Here is a 12,200-nt window from a genome sequence, read left to right as displayed (position 1 = left end):
TCCTTCCTAGTGCACATTGCCTAACAAAATTTTCTATGCTTTTCTTCTCAAAAAAGGCTTCTGAATGCTATGAGGTACTGACTAGGAAAAGTGGCCCAACCTTCATACTCGTTGAAAAAAGGAAGCTGCAAAAGCTCTGAATACAAACTGGTTACCCATTCAAAAGCTGAAATGTAGTAACTAGCAAAATGTTACTTCAATTTCTTTAATTTTTATGACTTCTCTGAAGCTGGCTGGATAGCACTAGAAGCTGAATCTTGTTTTTTTTCTTTAAATACTTAAACTCATTTGCATTCTGGCCTTCAAAACTCCCTAAGGTACAACTTGATCTCTTAAAAACAACAATAAAGAGCATCAGCTTTTTTTTTTTTTTTTTTAATTGCTTGTTCATGTTTCCCACTTTGCAGCAGTTCAGCATAGTAAACAAATAACCTCTCTCATGTGTTGATTTGAGTTCCAATTCTGGCAGTTTTGCAAACTAAAGTTTTACACGCCCACCACAGTTAGGATAACTTCATTCCCTAATGGATACTTAACACATCTAATTACTGTATTTTTGAGCTGCAAGCACTGTTGAAAAATGTCTTCATTCTTTCATTCCAGGAGCTTCCCAGCTGCAACATTTTCTACTGAATAAAACATTTTAAGTGACTTTGCCCATAAATAATGCAGCACAAAGACCAATGTAGTCCCAACTGTATGTAATAACCTCAGAATTTTACTGAGGGTTCTCTAGTGACATAATAAACTGCAAGAAAAAACTGAAGATGTATTAAATTATAGTTTGGGTATATTTTCTTCTTTTTTTTTACACATGATAAGAAAACCCAGACATTTGTCACAGAAATCTGAACATTGTTCTGGACTACTTGAAAACTAGAAGTGACATAATTTCAAAGGAGGATGCAGAGGCATATTTCATGTTTGTATGGAAAAACTGAATGACTGAATTGATCATTATTTATTTTGCATGTACAAATTCCCATGTTGTTTTTTCACTCTCCTTAGTCAAATGTAAAGCTTTTAAACTTAAAACACCCAAAATCCCTCAAAACCTCAGGATGAATGTTGACAAACATTGACACAAAGTATCATTTTGCTCCCCCATAAATTTGGAAGTGATTATAATTGGGACTACTGAGTCAAACAGTTGGGTTGTGTCAAAATACCCTTGCAGCACTCCATGAATTCAAAGGCCGTTATTCAGATCCCAAAAGATGATGATGATGATAACTCTACATAACTGGTAATATAACTGTATCAGGGAAATGATTAAGTCATGTGAATTTAGTTTGTCTTACATGTCTTTTTCTTACAGCGCTTAGCCCTCTAATAGATGAAAATGTTGAGGTTGCCAGTCCAAAAAGGAGGGATAACAACCATAAGCACTCCATTTCCAACTGGAAATTAATAAGGACTGGTAATGCCTGGGCAATCTGGGCCATGGGACACCAAATCCCCTCTCTGCCATTCATCACCCAAGAAGCAAGGAGAAAGAGGTTTATGAAGTGCAAGAGGACACACTCCCTAATGGTGAAATTCAGGAGACAAGGATACTCTCAAAGAGAGGCGCTGCTTCTGCTCTTGGGTCTGAGCTTTGGCTTCCAATCACAAACAAAACTTGGTTGCTATTGTAGATGTTTACTGGTCTATGTGCTGTTAAAGCCTGGATTGGTTTTAGTATGTAGAAAATCCTCAACTAGAGTAAAAGTGCCTTAGTGAGACTGTGGTGATTGGCTGGCATGCAGTGACGTTTGAACCTAACCTGTGAACTCAAAGAAGGCCAAAGCTCCCCTTGCCCAGTCTACAGTAGTGGCTCACTGTCTCACGGGGCACTTCAAAGAGATGGAGAAAGCAGCTGAACTAGAGGCAGCAAGACCTCAGGTAATGACATGCAGAAGCCAGGGACCTGAATCAACAACTGGAGTGAGAAAACGGAATTTTCCCTAAGGTCAGCATTGAGGCTGACTTGAAGGTCAGGTTCTTACCTTTTTGGAGGTAGACATACAGTAGAACATACCTTTCTTCTTTAAAGTAATACCATCATTTTTGCAAAGAATGGTTTACGGAAAAAGGCTAGCTTTGTCACTCTTTAATGGACTTGTAGCCTCAAGATTAAAAACCTGCTATGGAAAAACACTGGGGCATTGCCGTGTTTGGCTACCTAAAGCTTCATTGTATTTTCTAGTCTCTGCTTTGATCCAAGAAGGATTTCGGGGTAAGAGAGGTCACTGGAGCAGTGGGAGCAAGGATAACTCAGCATGCAGCTTGCTGAAGGAGATGAGACTTGAGAACAAAAGGCCAGAGACCTAGAAAAGTTTCTGTGGTGTGGGGAGATGAGATGGTCTGGAAAAAAGGAGTGGAAGGTGTGACAGAAAAACAGTTCACCACAAAAGGAATAGGAGAAGACAAGGACATTCCTGTTAGGGACGCATGAAGCAAAATAAACGACAGATAGTAAAAAGAGCTAAATGTGATCTGTTAATGTAGTGAGACAGCACTTGGGACCAGAAGGAGCAAAGCTGACTAGTAAGTGAATTTGTACTGGTTTTTTTGCTATTAAGACACCTTTGCCTTGGCAGGAAAAGGTGAATTCAGCTATGAGGTCCTGATATGCTGAAGAAGCACTGGGCTCCTCCTGATCAAAGTGTCAGAGCACAAGTATTGTGGGATGCATTAGAATGGCAAGCATAGCCTGAAAACACACAGCAACAATATATACTTTCCGATTTCAAATACTGATACTCAGGTTCTCCTAAACTCAGTTGTTTCTTTCAAAATATGTATGTATGCATACATATGTATGTATATGTGTCACAGAATAGTATCTGCCAGAGGACAATAATTCTGATGCCAAAGACAAAGTGTCTCCAGGGAAACTGGAAGTATAGGTTATATTGTTATCTTTTTAGCTTCCAAACTACTTCTCAGGATGACAATTTCTTCCTTATCTCACATTCAAGTAGAACATTCATACGTCTCCACAGGCGAGTGTGTGTGTATAAATATTCTTTCCCTCAATTAATTCTTTATCAACTTACTGGATGGAGTTCTCTATGCGTGTGATGGTGAGGAAAGCTGCTAGGTTTGCTGTGTAGGAGGAGATGACAATCAAAGCAAAAAGCCACCAAGCTCCCATCATCAGTCGGGTTGCCAGGGTTGTGTATGGAACCTCTCCTCCTGTGAGGAAGAAGGAAAAGTAAGAGTTTTTATTTGATAGAAGGAATCCTCATTGCTCATGCATTGCTCAGGAGAACTAGGCCCCAAGGTCAACAGGGTAAAGCAGTTTATTAAAGCAACATGCTTTAGTAAACTGAGCAGGACTTGGAGCCACACTTTCTATGCAATGAAAAGTACTGTCACACTGTCAGCCATCATTGTTGTATTTAATCTCTTATGGTATTGTGCCTGTAATTGCAAGTCATCTGCCAATTCTGTCCAAAAATAGAAGTAGACTTCAGGATCTCAAAACAAAAACACTAAAATTAAATTCTGACAATGTTTCTTCCTTAGAGATCTCATCTACAAATCTTAATTAAGTTTTTCTTGCATTCTTGAGAACATGAAGTTTAAAAACCTATCAAAACACAATTACGTTTCACAGTTGTGTAGGCAGGCAGATGCTCACGAGAAACATATGTATGTCTACAACTTGTTGCAAGTTAACTTGGACATGAGAAAAAAACAAGCCCAAACCCACATACATTGAAGAAGAATGCAAAATTGTTTTTGTATTCCCATAGTTGCTTACCTTTAAAATACAGCTGCCATGTAAACAAAACATTAGCAGCAAAAAACCCTATCAGGATGAGCTGCACACCACAGCTTGTGTGACCAGAGCCCAGTTTAGCAAGCTATGAAAAGCATTATTTTTTTTTATTAAAACAGTTGCTCCCAAAACACATTAGTATGAAGTCTTTGAAAGAGCTCTTTCAGTTAAAAACATACGAATTACAGATTTTTAGAGGAAGAAAAATTGTTTTAAAATACCTACTTTTTTTCTACAATATAAGTTTTGCCACAGATAACTAGTGGGGAGAGGTGACTGCAACAAACACCCAAAGTCATCTGCTCAAGACATTCACCCTTTTTCTCTCCCCTTATTTTCAGCAATTTGAAAAGTTGTCATTACTTCTGAGGTAGCTTTCTCAGGTGCAAAATATGTAATGGTGCAATACATGGAATTTGCAAAAGCAGTTTGCTACATATTCAATCATCTGAAAGTATTTATTACAGGATCTCCACGTAGATAAAAACTCCTTCATGTTTCCACAGCAGGTAGATTTTAAGGAGATTACAAATTACAATTATTTGCATTCCAAGTACAAATAATCTTCAGTTATGTACACAAACTAGATATTTAATCAACTCTTAAATGGGAAGAATCATCTTATTGTTTTGTTCCAAGTTTTATTCTACCTATACAAAGCATTGGAAACTCTGTGTTATCATATAACTAATTACTTTTGGAATTATCTGAAATAAGAATGTACTGATCAGATCAGGAGGTAACATTTCAGCATAATTTCAAATAAGCATAATTTCAAAAATGAACATTAGCTTATTTTTAATATAGTATTTCTACTTGACAACAGTTTTTGCAATGTCTTTGTAATACTTCATTTAAAAACTATTTTTAATAAAAGAGCAGACAGCTGTATCAATTTATGGAAAAGGCTGTTTGTCCTGTTAACTTTCACGTGCCAATTTCTGCAGATGATCTTCATATTGAATTTAAAAAGGTTGAGCATCATATAAGCAACCAATGATCCTTGCCTTTTCATTTTTCAGCTTAGTAAGTAAAACTTCAAGTTCTCACATTTTTTAAAATTGGAATGAAACGTCAGATAGGACAGGACCACTGAAAGCTACACAACTGCTTTCTGATTTTCAAGTGAGGATGTTGTGCAACAAGTGATCATGAAAGCCCTCATAGAGCCCTCAAGCCACAGCATTCCCCTATTCATACAATGTAGTCTTCCCACACATCAGTAAGGTTGTCCCCACTACTCACTGTTACCTTGTCTTTTTAACACAGAGGAACACGTACTAAAATAATATATTACTCCTGTCCCACTCTAAAAATCTTTGCACTGATGTTTCTTAAACCACCATCTCTAAAGCAGGAGTGACACCACCACTGCACAGGTGCATGATTTTTAAGCAGTACAGGCAAGGTACACTGCTTCTCCCAGTTAAAGAAAGACAGAAAGAAAGAAACAAAAATTGAAGGAGAGCTTTTACTGCCACAGTATCATTTCTTTGGCATCTATTAGGAGACTTAATAAAATACAGTCTTCTTCTATTGTACTGCTTGTTGAAACACTTCCTGCACCATGACAACTTATCTTAAGAAATCTCTTCATTCCCCCAGTTTTGTTTCTAGGATAAAACTTATCAGAATTTTCTTTCAGTCCAAATTTGTTTTCTCAGTGCAGAAGAACACCAAGTCATTCAGGAGGGCAAAAATAATTTGTTTCCCATCAACATAACCACAAAAAAGAGCTACAGATTTAACAGTCACTACTGTTGACTGTAAATCAGTATGTAGAAGGGGCATGCATGTGAATCTTCCTGGGCCCTGCTTCCCAATATACAGTATGAGTTTAAGGTGAATGGAATCTTCATGGAGGACAGCATACTACAATGGGCTATGCAAAGGACACTCAGTGCAAGAGAGGAGGGAGCCAAGAAGGTGAAACAAGTCTTTCCCTGCTACTATTTTTGTATCATACCAGCAAAGCTTAATAACCCCTAATGGCAAAGGATGTCATCTGATGCCATGTAAATACGCATTGGTCACCAGAGTAAAATCTATCCTGTTACACCTCATTTGTACGGCAATATTCACCAATGGGAGCTAATATGCTGATTGTGGTTATACTGAAAAAGCTACTGTTGCAGCATGCTGAGCAATACTCATGAAACAAATGGCAATCAAAGCAGACACTCAGCAGTCGTAGAGTTGTGTTGTCATCTTAAAAAGACAGACCTCGAATATGGAGGCTATATTTTTCTTAAGATTTGGCCCCTCCAATACACTGGCAGAAGAGTATAATGCAGCACAAAACACCACTACCTATAGACCACCTATGTTGTGGTTGCAGCTCTTAGCATAATTCAGCTGACACTTTTGATGTGTACTAAAAATAATTTAAAAATCTAATCTGCCTTTAAAATTATTATATTGCATTTGCAGGAAGGAACAAATATTTTCCAGAGCAAACTGCACTAGCAAAAAGCAATCTTATTGGGAGCTTTCTGAAAGAGCTCAATTACTGTAGAAGTGACAGTGAAAGAAATTACTTTTAGTCCTCTCACTCTCACCTAATGCAGCTCTCCTTCATCCATCCTAGACCAGTTTAATGCTGGCCTACTTCAGATGACAGGCTGCAACTTATCTTATGAATTATTTTTTTTCCTGCTTCTTTCCAAGTGATTCAAGCTAAACATCAGAAGGTAAGAAAAAATAATGCATCTTCTTGACAATGCAAGCAACATAGTGTATAATTATGACAGACCCAAATATCAGGAAATCACCTTAGGAGATAAAATGTGAACGAGTATGATTCTCATACAGATTTCTAATACCTTTTAAGTTATTCTCCCTTGTTAGCAGTAAGTTTAAAGGTTTCTTCAAGTCAAAAATAGCAAGTGAGTGAGATATTGGTGTTCTATAATTCTGGAATAAATTTGAATAATTCAAAATGTATAGGATCTTTCTCCAAACATCTTGTTCTCAAGGATTTGTCAGTTGGTTTCCTGAAGAAAAAATTGCATTCATTTGAGGAGTCTGGAACTACGAAAGTGTTTCTGACAGAAATGGAAAAAAATCTTTTTTTGTGGACAAAAAGAAACAGTGAAACTTTTCTTGGATAAGTTTTAACTGCAGTTGGCACTTCTGAGATCAAGTCTGGTGGCAGTCACCTTGCTGAGAAGTGATACAATTTTTGTTACTAGTCATACAGGCAGTAAATGTGCAAGTTAAAGTTTCTCTCTGATTTAATATCAATTTAACAACTTCATTGGGAATGCACAATATTTACAAATACTTTCTTAACAGCTCAAAATTATTTTTTTCTATTTCTAAAGCAAATAGTCTGGCAGCATAGAGTTCACAGTGTTGAGAAAACTCAGAACTGATTACTGAGAACAATACTGCATTTTAAAGATACAGTATTAAAGTTTAATTTATAAGCAACTAAACACAGAGTGAAAAGCCATAAACCACCATTATTCCGTGTCCTGAATTTCATAACTCTACTAAATGATGTTTCTGGGAGGCTGCTGCAGCTACTCCATATGTGAAGACAGAGGCTTGAAGAGGAGACTCTGCCCTTCTCCTACCGGAAGAACACTAGACGAATCACAGCTTGCAATTTCTATTTGTGATAACCACAGCTGCCAGGGAAATCCCAAAGACAAGGTTCTTACAGATTTGTCTCCCATGCTTACCACCACATCCTCACTTTAATAAAGTTATCTAAATTGCAAATAATTTCATAAAATCTCAATCATTTAATCTGCAACAGTTTCCACTAGAGGTCTACAGAGAGCTGAATTTATTATTTTTTTTTTTCAGATAATTTTGAGAACTACGTAAATGATGTTAATCGTGACTGTGTTGCTGAGGAATTCTAGTACTATCGAACTTGAAAGCAAGGATCTTGACTGTCCTTGGAAAAGGAAGGTGAGGAAATAATAAGGTGGGTTATCTGGGGACAGATTTTGGTTTTGCTTTTTCTTGCAAAAAATGCTGGCCACATTCAGTGAATTACTGGCCCTTGGAAAAAAACAACAAAGGACTGGGAGTTGGCTGCAATTTCACCTTTAGCTTGTTAGAAGAGTCACATCAATTATGTTGTGCATCTGCAATCCCATTTGCAAAAATAAAGTGTAAAGTTCTGTTGCAAATAGTTTATATCGATGTACATCTTATGTTTTCTTATTTGAAGAGACATTCAATAGAGAGTGGGTATAAAGGGAGTAGTTTGTATTAACAAAAAAGGCAGGGGTATTTTATATTTCAGCTATTTTTCCATGAGAAACAAAATCTAAAGTTTGAGCTCTGTTATCTTTACAAAATTCTGCAAAGCATAGCTCTTCAAAGGCAGAATCTTTCAGGGCATTAGATATTGGTATTGTTCTGTTTAAACTTCCTTGATAATACAAAATCGCTCCTGTTTTCAATTGGAAATGTTTGATTCAGTACAGGACAAAAAAATGCTTTACAGTCAATGAAGGCTGCACCTATTTTATTCAGCTGTGAAAGAAATGCAGCTTGGAAGATGTTGGAGAATCTCTCATCATTAATTTTCCTTCTTTCTTGTCATTTTTTACTCATACCTTTCCATTCTTCCTTGAACCGTGAAGACTGAATTAATTTCCTTAACATAAAAGCTGGCATGGCACAACCTGAGTTTGTAGTATTACATTGTCTGCTGAAGTTAACACCCAGTGACCACAGCAGGCATGACATATATTCTTCAACATGAGAATACAACTCTTTGAGTTGGTAATGCTTTCCAAATAAGATTGTAAATCAGTGGCTGAATTCCCTAGCTTTGCAAATACTGGCAGATTGCAGGGGATTGAGAGTAGGGAAGGAAGCAGGGCTGGCAGTCAGATTCTACAAGGTCTGGACAAGTTCAAGAGCCAGCTATTGCTTTTATTCAATATACCACCTGTTACTCCCCTAGCATTTTGTTTTTATTAAAATGCAGTGGTTTTTGTTTTTTGTTTGTTTTTTTTTCCCCCCTAATTTATGTATGAAAAGAGGCATTCAGATATTTCATCGCACATGAAACATTTCTTCAGGTTTTACTTCCTAAAGAGAAAGCACTGTGTCTAGGTATTATTACTACCATTACTATTAATACTGTGGCGATACTCAAAATATATTAGATAGGAAGTTACAGGAACTAACATCCTTCCAAGTTGCTCTTGACGTGGAAAGTATTTAGTTGACTTATTCACAAACACAGAAGAGAGATGTTTATTGCCTTTCTGGCTTCTAGATAGTACAATCAATGCTTCTTTTTCTTTCTGTCTGCTCTATATGTGCATTCAAGATGCTTCAGTACGGGCAGTCTGAGACTTGAAACATATAATTCAGATGAAATAACCCTATTATATCTCAAATTTTCCCTTACGAATTACAGATACACTAGAGAAGCCAACCATCCTCTCCTCCAGTGCGATTTGGTGGTCTACAGCAGACTTTTAGTCCCATCTCACTTTTAAGATAAATTCTTTTCAAGTCCTCAATGTCTCTTAAATACCTAATGCCATTTTGACATAGTGACACTCTTCTTCCTCGTTGCCCAAATTGTACACCTGTCTTTTTGTTCTTCATAGTATCATATGTTCCTACTAGATTTCAGTAACACCACGAAGAGCAAATCTGTATTTGTGAGTAATCCCAACTGTTTTTGTTTATTACTAGATTCTTACATTCTTGCAATGGTCTATAGGCAATTAAGGAATGTATCCACTTTGTCACTTGGTGCCCTCATTAATTTTTTTTCCCCTTGATGTCTTACTTCTGAACTAATCACTCACTCAGTCCCATTTGTTGTTGTTAGTATAATGATCTTCCAATTAATCTCACTACACTTCCTCCCTAGATTGTTTCCTTTCAGCAGGGTGGGAAGCACTGCCCTCATTGCTCTCTCAGAAGGGAAGCAACGATTCACAAAATAAAGCTCTCCTCATTTATTTTTCCCTTTTACGTGATAGGGAGAATATCTGAGATAATCTATCTTCTCCTAGGGGTTTATTTCAAATAATTCCTAGTAACTTGAAATCTGTAAAGGAGTTTGAGAAGCTGCATCTTATACATGCTTACAGATTCTTAACAACTCTGGAAGCCAGCTGAGGGTATACGCACAACCTTGGACAGGGGGATGTAGATTCCCCACAGCCTCCTACCAAAGAGGGCTGGCATGAGCCAGCTCCAATCTGAAAGAGAGATTACCATGCTACCTGGAAACTCTTTGTTACTGCTGGCCAGGAATCACCTCCAAGTTATATTCCACATCTTGCAAAATCCTTCTGAAAATTGTGCATTTGCTACCGCTGTGCATCTGTTCGGATCTGCCTTTGACCTGCACACTAAGGCTCATTGCTCAGCTGTGTTTCCTCAGTAATAGAAAGAGATTACTCCTGCTGAGATTTCAAATGCTGGGGCTAATCAAGGACCAGTGGCACTGCCACTAAGCCTTCATCAAGTTGCTGTCTAGTGTACCCATCTCACAAATCTGGTCATAGGACCTTGACACATAACCTGATGGACAAATAAAAATATCCAAAAGATGGTCCCAATGAGTATTCACAAACTATTTTGCTTGAAACACAGGATCCTCAGTCATGTTCTTTGAAACCTTCCTCTCTGAGGCTACAAAATGCTCTAGCACTGAGGAAAGGGCTAGTGCTCCCTAGTGCAAAGCATTTCAGCCTACTACTTGGCTCACCACTGGGTTAATAACCTACAGAGTGTTTCTAAGTTTGGATCTCTGTTTCTTCAACTGTCAAATATTTTTTCTACCTGTTGTCAAATACCAAGCCTGTCTAGCTTGCTGCCTCTACTGCAACAACTTCATTCCAGTGACAGAGGGCTAATAATTTGACCACCAGGCTCCCTTATAAAATCTGTCTCTTGACTGCATCTTTGCAGCAGAAACTGCTTGATTAAAATTTGTTCAAAAATTAATTTATCTGCAGAAGTCTGTCAGACACAGTTATTCACTACATGTTTCTAATCACTTGCTTATGCAGAGCTCTCCTTTTCTCCCTGGATGTAATTTATGCACAACAGTTGTTAAAAGCTCTACAAAGCCAGAAAATAATTTGTGACAATTGCACTACTAGAGGCAAATCAAGGAGGGCAGCCCAATATAATACTCCTTTAGGTAAATTGGAGTATTATCTGTAAAGGTCAGCTTTAACTGTCTTAATCCTCAGGTACTAAATATAGGCTTTGTATAATGTTCACCAGTTCCATTTTGAGAACTAATGTGTCATTAACTAATGTGTTAAATCATTCCTAAGCTGTGGCTACAGTGTGCAGGTTTCAGCCTCAGAATAATCTAGAGAGAACTATGCTCTGTCTGCTGCTTCTTTTTTTATATCTGTAAAACCTTTAATAAGCAAACCTCTAATCATCTTAAACATGATCAAATTTATGGAGTAGAAAGTAGAGAATGAAAACAGTGAAAAATTGTTTCACAGAAGAAGCAGCAGCAAGTCAAAACCAAAATCAAATGGACTTTGTTTAAGCTTATATTCAAGCATCTGATTAAAAATGTGAACAGTACAATTATGAACATTTTTACTTATTTTTTATACTAGGGAATTTTTAGATAACACCCAAACATTTAAATACACTGAAAGTATAAAAAAGGACCTAATAGCTGCATTCCAGAATAAAGGAATCTAATGTGATAATGGAAAGTCTAACCTCTTTTCTGCTGAGCTGAGATTCCAATTTTCTGCATCACTAGCAATGATAATGTTACACAAACACTGTTCAGTTATTAATTCCCATTAAATCAATGTGCTTAAAGGCCAAACAGTCCTTTAATAATTACCTGATTAAAATGATGTTAGCGTAACGTATTAGTTATAGTATATTTATAATTCCCTTCCCAACAACAAATAATTCTTTCCAGCCATCTTGCTGAAATGGTGACAACGAGGCAAAAGTTGGGTAGGGAAGCATGTTATATCACCACATAGCAAATGGCTGTGGTCCAGCTTCTCCTAGTATCAGTGATACTTCAACAACATACATTAATCAGATTTATGTTTCTATTATGTAGCATTTACAATATGAATCTTCAAGAGTGTGAAGGACCAGGTATTTCCTTACACGAACATGAAATGTCCTTTGAGTCAGCCGACAAAACTGACTTAAAACGGCGTCTCCATACGGCTGGAAACCCCCTCTGTGTGTATGGGGGGGGGAGCAGCTGCTGCAGGGGAGGAGCCGTGGCCGGAAGCAGGGGCAGGACTAGGTCCCGTCTGATTGGCTGAAAAGCCCGGAAATGCAAAACTGGCGCCGAAGAACCCCTGAGAGAGGCAGCGCGGCACGCCCATCTCTCTCTCGCTCTCTCCTTGTGTGTTCGAGGCAGTCGTCTACACACACAGCCTGCCGCCGCCCTTTTTCCTGCGCAGCGCTTGCGCCCGTTTCCGCTGCTCGG

General features: G+C 37.8%; 1 protein-coding gene across 2 annotated transcripts in view; it reads right to left on the bottom strand.

Moving 5' to 3' along the window:
• The window catches only part of GRID2 (glutamate receptor, ionotropic, delta 2), a 716,811-nt gene that overhangs the window by 101,823 nt on the left and 602,788 nt on the right, over nt 1-12,200 (bottom strand). For both annotated transcript variants that reach the window (XM_010001338.1, XM_010001346.1), the window contains one exon: nt 3,042-3,180. In XM_010001338.1, the coding sequence (XP_009999640.1) occupies nt 3,042-3,180 (139 nt within the window). The remainder of the gene's footprint in view (nt 1-3,041; nt 3,181-12,200) is intronic.

This window comes from Chaetura pelagica, unplaced genomic scaffold, assembly GCF_000747805.2.
Source record: "Chaetura pelagica isolate M959 unplaced genomic scaffold, ChaPel_1.0 scaffold220, whole genome shotgun sequence".
Classification (NCBI taxonomy): domain Eukaryota; kingdom Metazoa; phylum Chordata; class Aves; order Apodiformes; family Apodidae; genus Chaetura; species Chaetura pelagica.
This window is presented reverse-complemented; position numbering and strand designations above follow the sequence as displayed.